At 35.7% G+C, this 21,742-nt stretch overlaps 4 protein-coding genes across 4 annotated transcripts; 2 read left to right on the top strand and 2 right to left on the bottom strand.

Moving 5' to 3' along the window:
* The first annotated feature begins 7,055 nt into the window (after positions 1–7,055).
* LOC125059454 (phospholipid scramblase 1-like) lies at positions 7,056–7,780 on the top strand. Its single transcript, XM_047663884.1, has one exon. The coding sequence runs from the start codon at positions 7,109–7,111 to the stop codon at positions 7,673–7,675; it is 567 nt and encodes a 188-aa protein (XP_047519840.1). The 5' UTR covers positions 7,056–7,108; the 3' UTR covers positions 7,676–7,780.
* Positions 7,781–7,848: 68 nt separating this feature from the next.
* Positions 7,849–8,609, bottom strand: LOC125059455 (protein lethal(2)essential for life-like). The gene has a single exon (XM_047663886.1). The coding sequence runs from the start codon at positions 8,483–8,485 to the stop codon at positions 7,931–7,933; it is 555 nt and encodes a 184-aa protein (XP_047519842.1). The 5' UTR covers positions 8,486–8,609; the 3' UTR covers positions 7,849–7,930.
* Positions 8,610–10,738: 2,129 nt separating this feature from the next.
* Positions 10,739–13,229, top strand: LOC125059452 (heat shock protein 83). Its single transcript, XM_047663882.1, has one exon. The coding sequence runs from the start codon at positions 10,871–10,873 to the stop codon at positions 13,025–13,027; it is 2,157 nt and encodes a 718-aa protein (XP_047519838.1). The 5' UTR covers positions 10,739–10,870; the 3' UTR covers positions 13,028–13,229.
* Positions 13,230–18,101: 4,872 nt separating this feature from the next.
* Positions 18,102–21,709, bottom strand: LOC125059450. The gene is made up of 2 exons (XM_047663881.1): positions 21,424–21,709; positions 18,102–20,710 (listed from the first exon to the last, which is right to left on the bottom strand). Exon 2 carries the CDS (start codon positions 20,675–20,677, stop codon positions 18,299–18,301), a length of 2,379 nt encoding a protein of 792 aa, XP_047519837.1. The 5' UTR covers positions 20,678–20,710; positions 21,424–21,709; the 3' UTR covers positions 18,102–18,298.
* Between the last annotated feature and the right edge of the window lie 33 nt (positions 21,710–21,742).

Raw genomic sequence — 21,742 nt, forward strand, 5'->3', positions numbered from 1 at the left:
TTATCGTAATTATAATAAATATAAATAGCATTAGCGTGGATTTGTTTTTTGAAGTGAAACTTCTTTATCGGGGTTGGAAAAAAATTTTGTGTAACATTTTTTCGTTACGCGTCACATTTTTCGGTTACGCGTCACATGTTTCGGTTACGCGTCACATTTGACCGTTACGCGCGTCTTTTTCTTGTCCCTACCAGGGTTGATTCAAAGAGATGCTAAACCATTAATAACAAAAATGTATAATAACGATAACAATGATACTAAAAATTCTATTACAATTTATGAAATTCTGTAATAATCTTAGTGGTAATAAGGTAAAATGAAATAATTGTATTATTTGTATTCAAGTCAGTGATATTAAAAGCCTTTTGTTAAACTTTATCTAATTTAACTATATTTAACCAATTTCTGTAAAGTTGCATATTTTAGATAATTTTTCGAAAAATAAGGTCATAAAGAAGTTTCACTTCTAACGTGTGTACACTAGTACACGCACATTTTTTTTCTATGAGCACAACACTTGCTCGAACTATGAAGGAAACTATCCTGAGAAAAGTAGTAAGACATAAGAATTAAAAATCGATGGGGGACGTCAGAAAGCTGAGACCTATAAAGACAAAAAAATTGAAAAACTACTTGGACTATACGTGTTAGCAAGCAATTGCTTGATTTATCACCACGGTGAAAACAACCTCAGTTTTGAATACACAACTGACAACAGTAGTGCCTCTTATGGACATAATATATATATAATCCCTAAATAGAACCTAGAAAATAAGTTATTACAATAATAACTTATTTCTACTAATATATTATTAAAACACTCACTCGCTTACCATAGAAGCAGTGTCAAAATATATTGGTAAGTATAAGTACTTATTAATGTCAATTTTTTTATCAAATCACTGAAAAGAAAATTAACATCTACTGTAAGTTACAAACCGAGGACGAAGAACGTGAAGGATTGGAAACATAACCTCTCAGCTACTATTTATATTGGCCAACTATTTTATTTTACATGATCATTATTAGGAGCTTCAACCATTACGTGCATCTCCACATAACACGGATATAATACAATCATAAAAATAAAAAATTAAATCAAATAGGTACTCGTAAATATTGTAATGTTAATTTTAACAGCTCTTTAATGGAAATTAAGACTAAAAAAAGTTTGTTAAATCAGTTTATTGCAGCGCCATCTAGCGGTAATACAAATAACTACTAAACTTTAATAGAAACAGAACTTAAACTTTTCAATATAAAGTTTATATTGTACAGTTGCACACTAGATGGCAGATTGTTCACACCATATTTGATATTTGAAAAGTTTTGTACAATAATTATTAATCATATATATATATATTATTCCAAATTAAAAAAAAGTTATGCTAAACTATTCAACTTTTGACGGTATTATATCTTTATAAATTAGTTAAATAATAAGTAAAATCTTTGAAAAAGTCCCATTGAAATACATCATATATACAGAACAGAACAGAACAGAACTGTAATCTATGGCGGCAATCTTAAAGTAATTTTATCAATTTTGACACAATAATAAATCTTGTCACGAAGATAAAATAAAAATGTTAAATATAAAAACAAAGCCATAACTAAAAACTATTGTAGGTGATTGATTAACGTGTCGTATTGAAACAGTGATGTGTTCTGAGAAGAACATATCAGAATAGATACGGTCGTGTGTTCTGAAAAGAACAGTTTCATCGTGTCGTAAGACACGGTAATTTGCCCTGACAAGGGCAGTTGTCAAACGTTTTCGTCGTGAAACAAGAATAATATGTCCTGAAAAGGACAGTTGTTAGACGTTAGTCGAGAAACGTAATTTGTCCTGAAAAGGACAGTTTTTAGCGTTATCGTAAGGCTACGATACCAAAGTGTTCTGAGATAAACACGTTCGTACGCTTCGGCGGCTGCGTGCAGAAAAAGGCCAACTTTTTGCCGCGCCGCATTTTTATCGCCTACTCTGGTACCTGCGCAACCAATCAACGCTCCGCATCTTGGCACCACATGTCAATATTAGTTGTAAGTGTAGGATAATTTTTAAGTATAATTGTACACAGTTTTGTAAATAAAATCATTCATCATTCACTATTCCATCTTCACCTCTTCTCTACAAGTAATTAGGGAGTTTTATTTTAACATCGACCAAGTAATTCTGAACGAGTCAACCTCAAGCAACATCCCTAAAGTGGTGACCCCGAGAAGAACAACCCGTGAAGAACAACCCCGAGAAGAACACCAAAACATTGAAGATGTCGACAACAGAAAATTCCGGTGCAGAGCGTCAAACTTCATCAACACCGTCGAGCCAAGAAGTCTCCGGTATTTCACTGTCGCTCCGCGTGCCACCATTCTGGCGCGACCAGCCGCTCCTCTGGTTCTGCAGTTTCGAAGCAGCAACCGCCGATCTAAAACGAAGCCAGGCCCAGCTCGCCCAGATGGTCATCGCACAGCTTGAAAAGCAAGATATACAAAACATCGCTGATCTCATTTGCTCGCCGCCAGAAGCAGATTACTACAACGCCATTAAAGACCGTTTAATATCGCTATACGAAGAGTCTAACAGCGCACAAACGAAGAAACTACTGTCGCAAGTCGAGCTCGGAGACCAGAAACCCAGCCAGCTGATGAGGCAAATGAAGCAGCTTAACAAGGATAAATTTCCCGAAAGCACCATCAAAATGATGTGGCTCGAGCATCTGCCGCCACACATTCGTTCCGTGCTAGCTGTCAGCGAAGCTTTTAAAATCAAAACGACGCTCGACGACCTTACCTTGCTCGCGGACAAAATGATGGAAGTCCACACGCCGTCGCAACACATCGCCGCCGTCGCAACGCCTTTCACATCTGTACCATCGCCACCACCACCTAATCCGCAACAGCCAACCATCGACACCCTCATCGGTGAAATAAGAAGATTGTCTTTGGAAGTGGCTGAGCTACGAGCACAACCTCGCGACAATTACCGCAACAGTCGCTCTCGCCACCGTTACCTATCACGCTCGCGGAACGCATCTCCACATCACAACGAAAACCGACGAGAGTCGCAGATGGAAGACCGAAGCCGAAAAAAATCTCCAATGACGTACTGCTACTACCATCATCGCTACGGTATGGACGCGAAGAAATGCGCACCACCGTGCAGTTTCAAGCCCATTAACCAGTCGGAAAACTAAAAGTAACGCTGGCCGCGGCGGGAACTGGCGTTACCGAATCATCACACCGCCTTTTCGTTACCGACAGGGTAACGAAACTTACCTTTTTGGTCGACACAGGAGCCAATATCTCCGTGCTACCAAAGAAAAAAGGCTCACGCGAAAAACCACTGCCGTTTCAACTCTACGCCGCCAACAACACTGTAATTCCTACATACGGAGAGAAGTCACTCACACTCGATCTTAACCTCCGAAGACCATACACATGGAAATTCGTCGTAGCAGATGTGTCCAAGCCAATCCTGGGAGCAGATTTCTTACAGTACCACCACCTCATTGTCGACGTAAAAAATCGACGATTGATCGACGGGAAAACACAGCTGGTAACTAACGCTCAACTCAGTACTGCGGGCATACCTACAGTTCGCAGTATAGACATTGAGCAAAATTACCACAGCATTCTAGCAGATTTCCCAGGCACAACTAGACTCACTTCAATGAAGCTAAGTCCTAAACATTCCGTCGAACACTTCATTGAAACAAATGGACCGCCTCTTCACTGCAGACCACGCCCCATTGCGCCGCATCGCTACGAAATGGTCAGGAAAGAATTTCAGAACATGATAAATCAAGGGTTATGCAGACCAAGCAAAAGCCCTTGGGCATCACCTCTTCACGTCGTGCCTAAGAAGAGTGGAGAGTTACGCGTGTGTGGCGATTACCGAAGGCTCAACGCTATAACTAAGCCTGATCGGTATCCCATACCACGCATACGTGATTTCACATACCAACTCGCAGGGAAGAAAATTTTCTCCACACTCGACCTCAACCGCGCCTACCAACAACTGCCAGTCAGCGAGCAAGATGTGGAGAAAACCGCCATCATAACACCATTCGGCCTTTTCGAGTTCCCGCGCATGTGTCCTGGTCTAAAGAACGCCGGCCAGACATTCCAACGGTTTATTCACGAAGTACTGCGCGAACTCGACTTCGTATTCCCTTTCGTTGATGATCTGCTGATAGCGTCAATCGACGAGGAAGAGCACCGAAAACACCTACGCACCGTATTACAGCGACTAGAAGAATACGGTATTACCATCAACCCATCAAAATGTGTTTTCGGCCAGCCAACTGTCAAATTCCTCGGTCATCAAGTCACGGCGGAAGGAATACAGCCACCCCAAGAGAAGGTACAGGCTATCACAGACTTTCCAAAGCCACAAACCGTAGAAGAGCTGCGACGTTTTCTCGGTATGATAAACTTCTACCGCGAAAATATCAAAGACGCCGCCTCCATACAAGCGCCGCTAAATACTTACCTGCACAACATCAAGAAGCGTGACAAAACTAAGATCGACTGGACCGCTGAATCGACGCAAGCATATGAAGCATGTAAAGAGAGCATAAAAAACGCCGCTTTACTCGCTCATCCGTCTCACCATGCGACACTTGCTATATTCAGCGACGCGAGCGACAAAACAGCTGGTGCCGCACTAAATCAATTTGTGAACAACACATGGCAACCACTCGGCTATTTTTCGAAGAAATTCAGCGACGCACAGACTCGCTACAGTACATATGATCGAGAGCTACTCGCCATCTATATGGCTGTCAAACATTTCCGAAAAATGTTCGAGGGACGTGAAATAATAATATACACGGACCACAAGCCGCTAACTTTCGCTTATACAAAATCAAATACCAACAGCGAATCACCGAGACGCACCCGACAGCTACTTTATATCAGCGAATTTACCACTGATATACGGCACATCAGTGGGTCTCAAAATGCAGCCGCAGACGCATTATCACGCATCGACGCAATCACGTGTCCATCGCCGATTGACTACAATCAACTTGCAATAGCTCAAGAGCGCGATAGCGATACAATTCAAGCACTCGGTTTACAGAGCAACTTATCTTTCAAGGAAGTAAACCTGCCCGCGTCAAACATCAAATTACTCTGCGAAACTTCGACCTCATACATACGTCCGTACCTACCTGAAGAGTACCGACGTACCGCATTCGACGCAGTACATAACGTTAGCCACCCTGGAATAAAGACCACGAGGAAATTAATTACGCAACGCTACTTTTGGCCCTCAATGAACTCAGATGTCGGCAAGTGGGCAAAAGTATGCCTACAGTGTCAGCGCGCTAAAATACAACGCCATACAACAAGTCCATTATCAATTTTTTCACCAACCGAACGATTCGAACACGTGCACATCGATATCGTTGGTCCGCTACCTACCGCGGCCACCGGTCATCGATACCTAGTGACAATGATCGACAGAGCGACGAGATGGCCCGAAGCATACCCATTATGCGAAATAACAGCCGAAGACGTCGCCAAAGCTGTATACGAAGGTTGGATTTCCCGTTTCGGTTGCCCTGCTACAATAACAACGGACCAAGGACGCCAATTCGAAAGCAGAGTATTTGCATCTCTTTCTCGCTTACTCGGCATCGAAAAAACGCGTACAACTTCATACCACGCACAATGTAACGGTATCATCGAAAGATGGCACCGTGTCCTTAAGGCCGCATTAAAGGCAAGACTACAGACCGCAAGAAGCTGGATTAACGAGCTACCAACCGTCCTACTCGGATTACGCGCCGCTATGCGAAGTGACACCGGCGTAAGCGCCGCCCAACTTACCTACGGATGCAACATACGCTTACCCGGTGATTTCTTATCAACGACCCGCGATAACGTCATTATGGACTCTGCCTACATCGATCAGCTGCGCGACGCAATACGTAACTTGCAACCAATGCCTAACCAACCACACAGCAACACAAAACATATATTCGTACATCGCGACCTGCAGACATGTGAATACGTTTTCGTACGCATAGACGCCGTAAAGAAGCCATTACAAGCACCCTACGACGGACCCTACCGCGTGCTGAAACGAGACAGCAAGATATTCACGCTGCAGTTACCTAACCGTGAAACAAACATCTCTATTGACAGACTCAAACCCGCCTACACAATTGCCGAGCCAGATGTGCCCACTGATACAATACCGAGTACCTGCAACAAGCAAATCACATCAAGTGCGAGCGAACTAGATAAACCATCAAATAACCTGAAACATCAAAACGATAACAACCTGAAACATCAAAACGACAACAACCTGAAACATCAAAACGATAACAACCTGAAACATCAAAATGACAACGACCTGAAACAACAAGACATTGGGAACAACTCAATACCTACAAGGACAACTCGCCGAGGCCGCGTTATACGCCTGCCGGTACGCTTCGCTAGAGGGGGAATCCTGTAGGTGATTGATTAACGTGTCGTATTGAAACAGTGATGTGTTCTGAGAAGAACATATCAGAATAGATACGGTCGTGTGTTCTGAAAAGAACAGTTTCATCGTGTCGTAAGACACGGTAATTTGCCCTGACAAGGGCAGTTGTCAAACGTTTTCGTCGTGAAACAAGAATAATATGTCCTGAAAAGGACAGTTGTTAGACGTTAGTCGAGAAACGTAATTTGTCCTGAAAAGGACAGTTTTTAGCGTTATCGTAAGGCTACGATACCAAAGTGTTCTGAGATAAACACGTTCGTACGCTTCGGCGGCTGCGTGCAGAAAAAGGCCAACTTTTTGCCGCGCCGCATTTTTATCGCCTACTCTGGTACCTGCGCAACCAATCAACGCTCCGCATCTTGGCACCACATGTCAATATTAGTTGTAAGTGTAGGATAATTTTTAAGTATAATTGTACACAGTTTTGTAAATAAAATCATTCATCATTCACTATTCCATCTTCACCTCTTCTCTACAAGTAATTAGGGAGTTTTATTTTAACATCGACCAAGTAATTCTGAACGAGTCAACCTCAAGCAACATCCCTAAACTATCGTAATGATTAAATAATCGAAATGATTAAAAACATCTCTTTAAAATCACTAAATGAAAACACAAGAAGACCAATGGATGCCCTGCCCGCAAATTGAAACAAAATACCCAGGATTAGCATACTTAGGTCCTTTAAACGAATTAATTGTAGCGAAAAAACGCGACTCATTACACAATTTGTTCGGCAACAATATTATTGGCTACACAATATACAATGGACAAGGTCAAAAAGTTTTTCTCGCTGTTCAAAGGAAGGAAACCAAAAAAGAAATTAAAATATTCAATAGCTATGGAAACGAAGTCATACATATGCAAAGACGAGCGTTTTGCCTCAAGGAGATATTAGTATGGACGCCACCTGGTAGATTCGTGGGCTCAGTGCATTCTAAATGTTTGAGAGTTTTTGTTAAAAACTACAAAGGAGATGTATTAAAGATTAAACCGAGGGGCATATTTTGTTGCGCTCGAGACATATTCTCAGAGGGTGAACGGATTGGCGAAGTGGCGACGAAGAAATGCTTACACAGCATCAAAAGTGACGTCAGTGTAGTTTTTCCGTTTGAATTGGATGTCGAGCTTAAATCTATTTTGCTGGGAGCGTGCTTTCTCATCGGTTACTAGTTTATCAAAGAATATTTATTGAACTGGTTATTTTTAAGGGGTGAGAAAACAAGAATCTGCTCCTATTTAACAAGACTAGATAACCTTGAAAATACATTCCTTTGATGACATATTGTAAACTGTTTTACAGTGATTTAAACTTGTCAAGTCGTTTAAAAGGAAAATAAAACATGTTTTACTTTTTATCGTTTATTAAATGAAAAAAATCAGTCTTAAGAATTGAATTATTACTTACTTATAATACTGAAAATTAGATTAGCGCTTCTTTTTCTTCTGTGGAGATTTTACCTCTTCCTGACCGTTCTGGACTTCATCATCACCACCGCCAATCTTCCTTCGAACCGGACCGGTATGAGTTATTGGAATGGTTCGTTCATCTTTTTCACCACTTGTTTTTGGGGCTGTGATTGTTAGCACTCCGTCGGAGGATAACCTGGACTGGACCATCTCAGGATTACAACCTTCGGGTAACGCGTATCTTCGTTTAAATTGACGTGAAATATAGCCATGTTCATCTTCCTTTTCTTCATGTTTGCCTTCAACAATGATGTAGCCGTCAGCGGTCTTCACAGATATTTCTTCAGGCAAAAAATGCTGTACGTCTAAATTAACTTGAAATTTGTCTTTATCAGATTTGATTGTAGATCCAACATCGCGGTGCAATGCTGATAGGTTCCTCCAGGGTCGTCGATAATGACGCATGGGACGCTCAATTATGTTCGAGATTAAGTTCTCCGCCAAATCTAATCCAAACAACTCATCCTGAAGCCGTCTAGGTTCATAATCCAATAAGTATGGTATCAACGCCATCTTAATTATAATAAACACAACTCTTTTCAATTATTAAAATTTGACTAATTTATGAATGGGAAACTCGTGTTTTGTTCTTCACGCGCGAACTGTACTTGATCAATAAGTTGAATGAGCTAGTAACGCTGCGGTGTGCGGCTTATATAGTAAATTGTTAACATTCTCGATGTTCTGAAATATTCGAGAAAGTACTAGTTTTGTTTGAATTGAACTTACTGCCACCTAGCGGCTTCAATTAATGTTATTGAGTTAACTAGCACTGCATAAAATAATACTCTTTCCACTCGATAAAAGGTGGCGCTCTAAAGTTTTCTCGTTTTAACCAACTTCTTGGAATGTGAATAAATTATACTTACCGGTGACCCGGTGACCTAGCCGCATTATTCAAAATATTGTAAAGTAGTATAGTATTTTACTATATTTAGAGTATTTCCTAATAATTCGTGATAAGTTACACAAAACCTAAGCACCATCTAACGAAACCTCGCATTACATTCAATACGATGAGTATTAACAATAACCTCAAAACTAAGTAAATTATGTAGTATTGTTTGGTATTAATGTAAATTACGCAGAATGCAGATATGGCCATCCAAGTATACAAATAAATACCTGTAGCAAAGACAATTTAAGATAAAGGCTATTCTTTATAATATTTTAATTTTCTGGGTTGATATACCTACCTAGGTAACTTTTTGGTTTATGTAGTAGACTCATCTGTTAATTCTGAATACATACCAGAGTCCAGACCCTCTGTTATATCTGGTCTGCTGCCTATAGACATCATTTTACAAGTTCTCATGAATTTAATGAAATATATGTTTAAAGTAAGCATTTAAAATAAAAGTGTATATTTTATTTTCAGTGTATATTGCTGTATAGCAAGGTACATTTTACAATACACAAAATAGTACAATATTAAGTACATCAGCCTTGCTCTGACATTATAATGTATTTAATAACCTATATTTTTAACACCTCCAAGGAATAAACTTTTCTACCCAATACCAGTACTTAGGTACTAATAATACCTTGGTATGAGTAGAAGTGTATAAATTAAACAATAGTTAATTATCTAATTGGTGAAGATATATTATAAAGAATGTAGAAGTATATTTCCGGTAGGTTTTAAATAACCAACAAACTTATCATACACGAGGAAGAAAATGTTTAGCTACCTAGGTAACTTAATCATACTTTGAAGTTTGAATTTAAAAAGGCTTTTTATTAAGCTTATTTAATGTTAATCGTGATAAAAAAAGCGACACTTTCATAAAAAATTAGGTAACTTACAAGTTAGTGCGTATCAATATTAACAATTATTAAGTAGTTAGTAAGTATGATTACAAACCTAAATTCAAAGTTAAAGCGCATTAAATAAAAAAATCAATAATTATCGAAGAATTATCTAGAATATTTTAGCGCCACTTCGACTAAAACATGTTAGATCCGGATGTAGCTAGCACTCCTGGTGGAAAGAAGTAGAACAATATACCGGAAACAGTACGAATGTTCTAGATCATTACTTAAAACTGGAAAAAACTTATGATTTATGAATGAATATGCTTCGTAAATGAATAAGATATACATTATTACTTAAAATGCCTCTTTTGAACATATTGTAATACTATAGTTGTTGATATTGACGATTTTGCTATTAATTTCATGGAATGTTCTCGAATTCTCCAGAATATTCTATACATCTTGAGCATTATTATTAGTGCGCCATCTATTGATGGATAGCACATATAAAAAGTTTTTGCATAGATCATAAACCTTTTTAGGATTTAATGAATTGAAAAGATTCAACGTTATAAATTTTTATAATATAATGCTATTAGATTTAGACGAAAACAGCTAGATGAAATTTTCCTTTAAAATTATTAAAGTTGTTTTTAAGTCGTGTATACCCTAATACTTAAAATGTTGCTGTGATACCGCACTATACAGCGGTATACTTATGACAGTATATGACATAGTAACATAATATGCGATTGATGTTAATTATTAAGAATATATTCTCACATTTTGTAATGTTTATGTGATTGTTTTTATATATATCTATAGTTTGAGATTTCTTGTGACGACTAAACCACACATATAATAATTAATATAACGATTTGTGCGTTTAAACAATATGTTTTCTTATACAGAAAAGGTTGATAGCAACTGGAATAGGCTTCAAATTTATAAATTTCTATCTGCTAACAGATGTCGCTTACGTACACCATGTATAAAAACGAATTTCCTCGACCAGCCGGCGTCATTTATTAAATACAAGCGAAGTGTTAGTACGAGTGATATTTGCTGCGATAATTCACCACGTGTTTTTAAAACCGCGCCTTCATCTGAGAGTTTTAGTAGTATTCACTTAAATTATCAAAAATGCCTGAAGAAATGGAGACACAGCCAGCGGAGGTTGAGACCTTCGCCTTCCAGGCGGAGATCGCCCAGCTTATGTCGCTGATCATCAACACATTCTACTCCAACAAAGAAATTTTCCTTCGTGAGTTAATATCAAACTCTTCTGACGCTTTGGACAAAATCAGGTATGAATCTCTCACTGATCCATCAAAGTTGGACAGCGGCAAGGAGCTATACATTAAAATTGTGCCAAACAAGAGCGAAGGAACTTTGACTATCATCGACACTGGTATCGGCATGACCAAGGCGGATTTAGTCAACAACTTGGGTACCATTGCTAAGTCTGGCACAAAAGCCTTTATGGAGGCCTTACAAGCCGGCGCTGACATAAGCATGATTGGTCAGTTTGGTGTGGGTTTCTACTCATGCTACTTGGTAGCCGACCGCGTCACTGTACATTCCAAACACAACGACGATGAACAATACATGTGGGAATCGTCAGCGGGTGGTTCATTCACTGTCCGCTCGGATCCCGGCGAATCCCTTGGCCGTGGTACTAAGATCGTTCTTCACATTAAAGAGGATTTGGCTGAATTCATTGAAGAGGCAAAGATTAAAGAAATTGTTAAGAAACATTCTCAATTCATTGGCTACCCCATCAAACTGGTAGTTGAGAAAGAACGTGAAAAGGAATTGTCTGATGACGAAGCTGAAGAGGAAAAGAAGGAAGATGATAAAGAGGATGAGAAGCCCAAGATTGAAGATGTAGGAGAGGATGAGGATGAGGACAGTAAAGACAAAAAGAAGAAAAAGAAGACCATCACAGAAAAGTACAGTGAAGATGAAGAGTTAAACAAGACAAAGCCCATCTGGACACGGAATGCTGATGATATCACTCAAGAAGAGTATGGTGACTTCTACAAATCTCTCACAAATGATTGGGAAGACCACCTTGCAGTCAAACACTTCTCGGTTGAGGGTCAACTTGAATTCCGTGCTCTTTTGTTTATCCCTCGCAGAGCTCCATTTGACCTCTTTGAAAACAAGAAACGCAAGAACAACATCAAGCTGTATGTACGCAGAGTTTTTATTATGGACAACTGTGAAGACTTAATCCCAGAATACCTGAACTTTGTCAGGGGTGTCGTTGACAGTGAAGATCTGCCACTTAACATTTCCCGTGAAATGTTACAACAAAACAAAATTCTCAAAGTAATTAGGAAGAACTTAGTAAAGAAATGCCTGGAGCTTTTCGAAGAATTAGCTGAAGACAAAGAAAACTACAAGAAATACTATGAACAATTTAGCAAGAATCTTAAATTGGGTATCCATGAGGATACACAGAATCGTAACAAATTAGCTGACTTGTTGAGGTACCACACATCTGCATCAGGTGACGAGTCATGCTCTCTTAAAGAATATGTTTCACGCATGAAGGAGAACCAAAAACACATCTACTATATCACTGGTGAGAACAGAGACCAAGTTGCTAACTCGTCATTTGTTGAAAGGGTTAAGAAGCGTGGCTATGAAGTGGTTTACATGACTGAACCTATTGATGAGTATGTAGTACAGCAAATGAGGGAATATGATGGAATGACTCTAGTGTCTGTCACAAAGGAAGGTCTAGAACTTCCGGAAGATGAGGAAGAAAAGAAGAAACGTGAGGAAGACAAAGTCAAGTTTGAAGGTTTATGCAAAGTTATGAAGAACATTCTTGACAACAAAGTTGAGAAAGTTGTTGTATCAAACAGGCTGGTTGAGTCACCTTGCTGTATTGTAACTGCCCAATATGGTTGGTCTGCTAACATGGAGCGTATCATGAAGGCTCAGGCTCTCCGTGATACATCAACAATGGGCTACATGGCTGCTAAGAAGCACCTTGAAATTAACCCCGACCACTCAATTGTTGAGACATTAAGGCAGAAGGCTGATGCTGACAAAAATGACAAAGCTGTCAAAGATCTTGTCATCCTTTTGTATGAGACTGCACTCCTGTCATCTGGTTTCACTCTTGATGAGCCCCAAGTTCATGCTTCAAGAATCTACCGTATGATCAAGCTTGGTCTTGGTATTGATGAAGATGAGCCTATTCAGATTGAGGAGGCAAGCGTTGGAGATGTTCCACCACTAGAGGGAGAAGCTGATGATGCATCTCGCATGGAAGAAGTAGATTAAAGCCGCCTAAACTTGTGTTTCTGCTTGTCTGCTGATGTACAGCCAAAGACTGATTTAGTTCAAATTCCACTTAAAGTATTAAATTAATACTTTTTTTCTCAACTAAAACATTTTGTGTATTTGTTAGCAGTTACATTTCCAATTGTTTAGAATGTAAGCTACTTTAAAAAAATCCTACCTAAATAAACAACCGTATCAATTATATTTTCTTTTATTTATAATGCCCTTATATAACATACACCATTACTCCTTCAATCCATAAATAAATTTTTATAATGGTCTAAGATCCCGCTATACAACAACCTTCACCGAGATGCTTATTTAATGAAACTTATTTTATATATAATTTAATATGTCAATAAATATAATCCATATGGGTTGCCTAGCAAATTTCAGTCCAGAGTATGTTTAATTAATTAAAAAAAAAAATATTTTTTTAAACATTTCACCGGGATGATTATTAGATAAATTCTATACCAATCGAAAGTATGAAGCCCATAAAATATGCAAACGTTAGGTTGTTTTTAATCAATTAATTATTTATGTGTATATTTTTTATGTGACACTAAAGTATATATACATCTTTAGTATAAAAGAAGGTTATAGTGATACATATATAATACTACCCTGATTAAAAATATTGATTGAAAAAAGTTCAAAAAATTTACTACATACATACATGCAAATTATAAAAAAAAAAATTTTTTTAATATTAATTAAACATACTCTGGACTGAAATTTGTTAGGCAACCCATATGGATTATATTTATTGACATATTAAATTATATATTAAATAAGCATCTCGGTGAAGGTCGTTGTATGGCGGGATCTTATAACTATAAGGCATAGATAGGTAATGAAAGATTCTAACATCCTATTCATTTTCAATTCAATATAAAGTCTATACCAATTCATATAATCTGTTCAGAACATGTGCATAGTTACTTGATAGGCTACTAGCAAAATACTTATTTACTTTCAATAAACAAAAATTCGGATGGTTTACTTGATTCAAATTAAGCTATTTACAATGATAACCCAATAGTCCTATATAAAATGTATAATTTCAAAATGACAGTTTTAGGTTTGTAAAAGGATATAAGAAGCAGTCATTAATTCCATATACCTACGATTGTTTATAATGTTATATCTAAAACTTAAAAGTACTGATCTGAAGCCAGTGCTTCCATTTTAAACGAATGTGAACAAAAAATTACGCCTGTCATGAAATTTATTCAATGTTATATGCCGGTTAACAACGCGAAACCTTGTATATGCAGTAAGCAGTGAAAACTAGGTCACACCTTTTTTTTAAACATTATTTACTTAATTATATTTACAAAGATTTGTTATGAAGAATAATAAGGTAAGGTGCGTAAGGTCTATCTAATATATATAACGCGATGGATTTGTATTATTCGTCTCCAAACAATTCCACAATATTCACGTCATGTCGAAACCTCTTTTTATCTCTTGTTAATTGTTTACAATAAATAAATTTTTTGGTTCGCATTTAAAACTTTAGTTTACGTAATCACTATTCAATTTAATTGAATGTTTAGGGAATTAGCAAGTAAAAAGTAATGTCAGAAAAATATACATATTAAGTATCTACTACTACTAGGTATTTAAAACTTTTTGCAAGAAATATTGTTGGTACGGGATAGCAAAAAATAAAAGTTTTATTCGCTAAGTAATTGTTTTGATCACCATACTCTTGGATTATCTTAGCAGTTGCTACTTCTGAAAATCATGAGGTAGCATTTCTTATGGTATTTTTTTATTTTATTTATATCGTCGCAAAAATTATTACACGTTAAACATACATCATTGACGTAACTTCGTACCTACGCCCAAGTCTAGAATATTATATGTTTTCACTTTCTGGAACGTTCTACGTGTTTGTCGATGCACCGCAAAAGTTCACGGCGCAAGCGCGCAGCTAATCTTGCTACCATGAGTCGTCGAGAATCGAATTTTCTAGAACATTATTTAACACAAAAAATACAAATTTTTAAAAGAAATTTTTATAATAATATTCGAAAAAAATATTTTAAAAAACTTTAGTGAGTAGGTAGGTACTTGATTAACCATTAAACAAACCGATAGGACTTCTTTTTTTAATTATTGTTGTACTTTATAAGGTTAAACAGTTTCAAGCACTCAATGAACCATTCTTTGTAACATTCATTTATTTATTATGTCACGTGATAAATGTATCATTTTGATTAAATTTAATTTAAAACTAATTAGATGCCTACTACTAAGCATTAAGTGTACAAAATTGTAGATTTCCGATTTATTCGATCCAAGTTTTAAAGAAATTATGTCATGTTCGGGGTTCAGAAAAGGGGGAGGTTTGAATGAATACGATAGCAGGTCGTTATATATTATATATATTAGGTATTGGTTTATACTTTATAGTTTATACACAACATAATTATATGTAACAGACACAACTGGAACTACAGAGTGATCTGCCAGAACTCTTGACTACAGGGATGGAGCCAATTAAGACAAAAATAAAGTCGTTGGTAATGGACTACCATATATATAGGTATATCCATTTACATATTAAGTTACAAATACTTATAGGAATATTAAAAATATATATGTATACACATACAACTTATATCAATATATGTATATATCAACTTATATAAGTTGTATATATTTTATGTCGATTAAAATATTATACAGTCAAAATCTGTTATAACGACATCGAAGGGACTACTCATATTTAATCGTAAAAACCGATAGTCGTAACAGCCGATGATGTTGTTATTAAGAAGGTACCTAATACAATATAATTCAGCCGGGACCTTTGATTTTGGTCAATATAACCGGTATGTTGTTCTAAACTATGTCGTCGTAAACGATTCTGACTGTAATTACCTACATAATTAAAAAATACAATATTTTTAAAATATAAAGGCCGATTGACTCCTTTGACCTTTCCATCTTAAAATTTTTAATAGAAATGTGACTAATATTAATAAATAACTAATATATACATAAAGAACCTTATCCTAGTTGTAAGGACCTCTACCAGACCACTCCATTCTCCCGGGATGTCCTTCGTAAAGTCCAAATCCAATTGTCAGCCTGTATTTTTAATTTCACCAGACCATATTTCCAGTTGCTGATTATAGGATTATAAGAATGAAAATATTTAAACCTAGAAATGATCTTGTTCTTCTTTTTTAAACAAGTTACAGTTATTTATTATTATAAATAAATAATTTTCTTTCTTCTATTGAGGGAAATGCTTGTTTGTGGGACACTGATGCCAGCTTCGGATCGACAGAAGGTCTTAAAAGTAGTGAAAATTTATGCTGAAATATCATAATTAAATACGTATTATCTTAAAAACAAATAACATTTTAATTTTTTTAGATTTGCTGATCAAAATTTTAATGCCATAGTAGGTATGCCATATTTGACATAATTATTAATTAAATAAAAAAAAACATCTCCAGCAGGGACGAACGGCTGGTGTATAAATAATTTTAAGTCTAATAACATCTGCATTAGTCATAGAATCATCATGGGCACTAAAATTAACTGCTTCCAAAATAGCTTCCTACGTTAAATCTTATAATAAAAATGACATCAACATCATAATTTTTTCTTTTTATTATACAAAAGAATCTAGATTAATCAATCTACAAAAGATGCTTTTTATCAAAAATAAACAGTATTGAGAATTCTAGAATAATCTAGTAAAATCTTGGTGCGCGGAGAGTTCCCTTATTTATTTATGTTACATATACATGCACATTGCACACACACATTAACAATATATTCCATTTTCATGGACGCATTCATAGTTTTGTATTGTATACAAACAGGACTTTCTGTCTCAGTCTCACAACTGTTACAGCGCATGTATGCTATCTCTATTAAATTTTAAATGTGTGCATTGACTGTAAGTGTTGCCATTCCGATTTTTGTAATTTCCTTTTTCTTTACTAAAAGTGATTCGGGAACACTAACGCTAAATATAATAATTTATAATACATATTTACAAAACATAGTATATTCATAAGTATTCAAAGTACTATTTTAGATAATCAGAGCAGTGTTGGCCTAATAGCTTTAGCGTGCGACTCTCATCCCTGGGGTCGTAGGTTCGATCACTGACTATGCATCAATGACATCAAGACTTTATGTCTATCTCGTATTTAACACTCTTGCGTACGGTGAAGAAAAGTGTCAGTCACAGTAGGTTGATCACCTACTTGCCTTAGAAATGATCAAGGATCAGATACAAAAACTGAGACCCAGACCTAAAAGGTTGTAATGCTATTGGTATGTAATATAGATAATATATTTTTTAATATGGTGTTAATCTACGTGATGATTTTGCAATAAAAATATTGGCCCAAAAATTTCTTATTAATCGGCAAATCCCCTTGATGTGGTATCCCTATTCTTTTACCCTCTATACGTTCTGGCCTGTGATTGGTCGAATAGGTATATTCCAGAATGTTCGAAGAATCCACATATCGCACCTCCGCTCAAATAACGTCACAACTCCAAAAACTACATTTTTCAGGAAAGACATTTAAAGTTTACCCAACTTAATTTGTTTAGTTTTTGGATCATAATTAAAAAGGGAACTATTTTAGAAGAAAACTTTCTTCACCGAGTTATAATGTTTTTTTAAGCTCTATAAATTCATATTATTAGTAATCTGAAAATCCTGAAAAAAACATTGAAATAATCTGGGTTGTGACACTATATGTACAAAAAATACAAAGTTTTATTATAATTTGTTTATTATAATGACACAAGTATTTTTAACTTGTAATGAAATACAATATAATATTCTTTAATATAACGTGTATTACACACATATTAGACTTTGAAATGCCTTTTTATATAAAGACAATTAAATTTTCAAACTTATAACTGAAAAAAAAACAACTTTCTATCAAAATTAAATAATCTATGTACTTCAAAACGATCAACAGTTTAATTAAAACGAGGGTAGTACACCTCTATAGCATTGAAAAAATAAATCAAATTAAGGAACTTATAATTTACAACGTCTTAACTGAAAAATAAACAATTCACACTCTATCACTATAATATATAAACACTCTATGAAAATTAAATAATCTAGGTATTTCAATACTTATTTAAAATCACAATTTGTAACAGTAAGTCTAAAAATGAACTTCTATCAAAATAAAATACTTTAAGTACTTATAACAATCAGCTGTGCAATAACACGAGAGTAGACAGTGTAATAAAAAATAATTAAACTTATAAACTATTATAAAAGTTGGCATAAAAACTAGGAATGTGGTTGTTAAGAAGTAATGTCATTAAGTCATTCTTTTTCCGTTCCTTAATCTCTATTTTAGCAGCATAAACTTGCTTTAGATCAGGAACTATTATTTTTTTATTTCGAGAAAGTAAATTAGTTTCAGACCATTCAATGTCAGTGTACGACGTTTTGTACTTTAAAATATTTGGTGCGGCTTTGGTAATCATCATCATTTTAACTTCAGAAATCTTTAGCTTATTTAAAGTAGTAATACCTAGATCACTAACTAATCTTTTTAAATTAATAAAATCGGTGTGTGATAGTTCATTAACTCTTAGTGGTTCCCCAGTTTTCTTAGCCTCTTTAATTATTTGTACGTACTGACTTGGCACGTAAATTGGACCAGTTTTCAAGGAACGTTTTATTTGCTTTTCGATTACCGAATGTATGGCATCACCTTCGTTTTGCGTATGTCCGGCTATCAAAAATTTATGAGTAATAGAATTTAAATTACTAAACTTCAATATTGCATACATGTACAATCCAACAATAAACTTATTTTTGTTTTGGCCGCAACAGTTATCCGAATAAAAAACTATATCAGCTAGTTGGTCACCCTCGTAATCATGCAATTCTTTTTCTATATATTTAAGCAAACAGCTACCAATCTCATCTGAACCCCGATTACCCTGACCCTCGTGCCAAAAATAACAATCGGTAATACTGTTATTTACAATAGTGTCTCCATTGTAACTATCGTCTTCAGTCTGTTGCCTTTTTTTCTTTTTTCCCGATTCTTCTGCTTTCAATTTGCTTATCGTAAAGTTCATATTATTTAATTTGCTCTTATAATAAAAAACAGAAACATCACCACGAGGTACCTGTAAAACTGCTTGTAAATCGTATACAGATACAATCAGGTTTTTGTTTTCTTTTAGGGCTATTTTATCTCGCTTTTTTTCTTCCCTGGATAAAACCTTGTCCACTAAATGTTCATCATATTTTTTTTTGAGCAACAGTTTACTTTCGGGAACTGCATTTTCATAAGCTACACATAATTCACATCTGTCTTTTTTTGGCACAAAAAATCCTAAATTAAATTCACCGTTAAAAATACGACTGTACATTACGTAGTTTCCAAAGTTGCGTCCATCTTGTTTACATTCATTCACATAATCTCTATGTAAGTCAGATATAGTCTTTCCTCCATCAATGTATTCTCGTGTTGTTTGTGCTCTTAAATAATGACTTTCAATTTTCGGTATACGTTTTATATGATTTCTTATATCATTTTTTATAGTGTCACCTACAGTATAATGTTTACCGTGTTTCCCTCTTTCATCTTCTTTCAAAAATCCTCCAGTAGATTTCTCTGTTACAGTTCTAATTGTTCTATCATTAATATCCAATGTATTTTTAAACATTGTTTTGCAAACCCTTTTTAATGAACCTTCAACCTCAAAGTAAAATGCATAGTTGATTTTTCGATTTTTCTGTGCTTTGGTAGACCGAAACTTTATCTCTATCTGTTGTATGTGTTTGTGAATGAATAGTCTCTGTTTCTCTAAATCTTTCAAAGCCCAATAAGAATCAAAGATTTGAATTCTTATTTCATCGGTAAGAAAATAGCTGCATTTAAGTCTACAACCTTCTCCACAACTTGGTTTCATTTGTTTCTTAGAAATATTTCGTCCGGACTTCGTTTGATAGGGTAATCCAGAGTTTCGTAAAACTTTTGTTATATTCTGCTTCCATTGTGCCTCTCCACGGCGTCTCTTACGTGTATTGAAATTTCCCTGTACTACGGTCTCGTTTGGTATTGGAGAATGAATACTATTTAAGTTAATTTCTTTGGAAGTTGAAGGCAAGCATTCATTGTTGTCTTGATTTGTTTGTTTATTAAGTGACAATAGTACAGAGGTAGATGTTGGAGAATTTCTATTAGACGAAGGAGTATCAGAAGAGGATGAACTAGATGAAGATGAACTAGATGAGGATGAACTAGACGAAGAGGAATTTGTAGATGAAGTACTAGATGATCGCTGACGAGAAACTACTAAATTCTTGCTACGCTTTTTGGAAGACAATTTATAATCACGATCTTTAACAGAATCGTCTGTTTCTTCACCCGTAGATTCGGGTTCTTGCAAATTACAGTCTTCATTCTCTATTCTATTACATTCTACCTGTAAGTTGGGAATGTGTGTAGTAGGTTCATTTATATGATATGTATTCTCTTTATTTGACGTGTCACAATTTTCTTCTACATCTTTTGGTTGCGTATCTTCCGCCACAATAGACAAGTCATCAGTTACTGTGTTATGATGGTCATTGGGTTCCAGACATAATGACAATATTTTTCTGGATCTGGACATAGTTACAAGTGACACCGCCAAACCGAATAACACCTGAGAACAAGATGAACAACACAATTAGTTAAAAACAATTAAATACCTACCTAAACATTTTTTAAGGTTTTAAACTAAAAAAAAAACAACAATGTGGCCTCAGGGAATTAAAAAAAAACATTATGCGTAAACAGTACCTAAAATAATTTTATACTATCACTATACGATAATTTTAAATTAATAAATCTATCACTTTATTAATAATCATAGTCAAAAACACGAGCATAATTGAAGACAAATCAGTTTTCTTGCTGACACATAGTTTTATTTTCAGTCGTTTTATTTATGAATAAAGTCAAAATTCAACATAATTCAGATTTATTATCTAATAAAACATATTGTGCCATCATCCCGATCACATATACTGTCATACATTAGTACAGGTCAGTATTAGTGATAAACAGACATGTTTAATAATATAATTTCAATCACGTATACCGTCGTAACTCTGCATAGGTCAGTATTAGTGATTAACAAATGTGTAAATTGAATTGTTTCAATCCCGTATACCGTCGTTACTCTGCATAGGTCAGTATTAGTGATAAACAAACATGTTTAATAATATAATTTCAATCACGTATACCGCCATAACTCTGCATAGGTCATTATTAGTGATTAACAAATGTGTAAATTGAATTGTTTCAATCACGTATACTGGCATAACTCGACAAGCATCAGTTTAGTTGCAAAAAAGAAAATAAAATGTTACTTACCTCGTTTACAAAGACTGTCTTGATTCGACACAATTCACTTTTACTGAACAACGCCCGTATGACCACCTCGCGCAAGTCGTAACATGACACTGTTTATGTTCGCCGCGGCACAACTTTCGGTAAACAATAGAACGTCACAAGTGCCATCTAGGGACAAATAATTGAACTACGTCTATGACGATTTATGAGCATGAAGTATGTGTTATTCTGATACGAATGGTACAATTAAAGTCATTTGACATTTTATCGAGTTATGACGTTATTTGAGCGGATGTGCGATATATGATTGGTGTTTCTAGAATGATGTAGTGCGTTCAGG

This window comes from Pieris napi, chromosome 19, assembly GCF_905475465.1.
Source record: "Pieris napi chromosome 19, ilPieNapi1.2, whole genome shotgun sequence".
NCBI classification, from domain to species: Eukaryota; Metazoa; Arthropoda; class Insecta; order Lepidoptera; family Pieridae; genus Pieris; species Pieris napi.

Excerpts from the sequence above, each read along its gene's own strand:
- LOC125059454 (XM_047663884.1), top strand. The coding sequence starts at position 7,109 with ATGAAAACACAAGAAGACCAATGGATGCCCTGCCCGCAAATTGAAACA.
- LOC125059455 (XM_047663886.1), bottom strand. The coding sequence starts at position 8,485 with ATGGCGTTGATACCATACTTATTGGATTATGAACCTAGACGGCTTCAG.
- LOC125059452 (XM_047663882.1), top strand. The coding sequence starts at position 10,871 with ATGCCTGAAGAAATGGAGACACAGCCAGCGGAGGTTGAGACCTTCGCC.
- LOC125059450 (XM_047663881.1), bottom strand. The coding sequence starts at position 20,677 with ATGTCCAGATCCAGAAAAATATTGTCATTATGTCTGGAACCCAATGAC.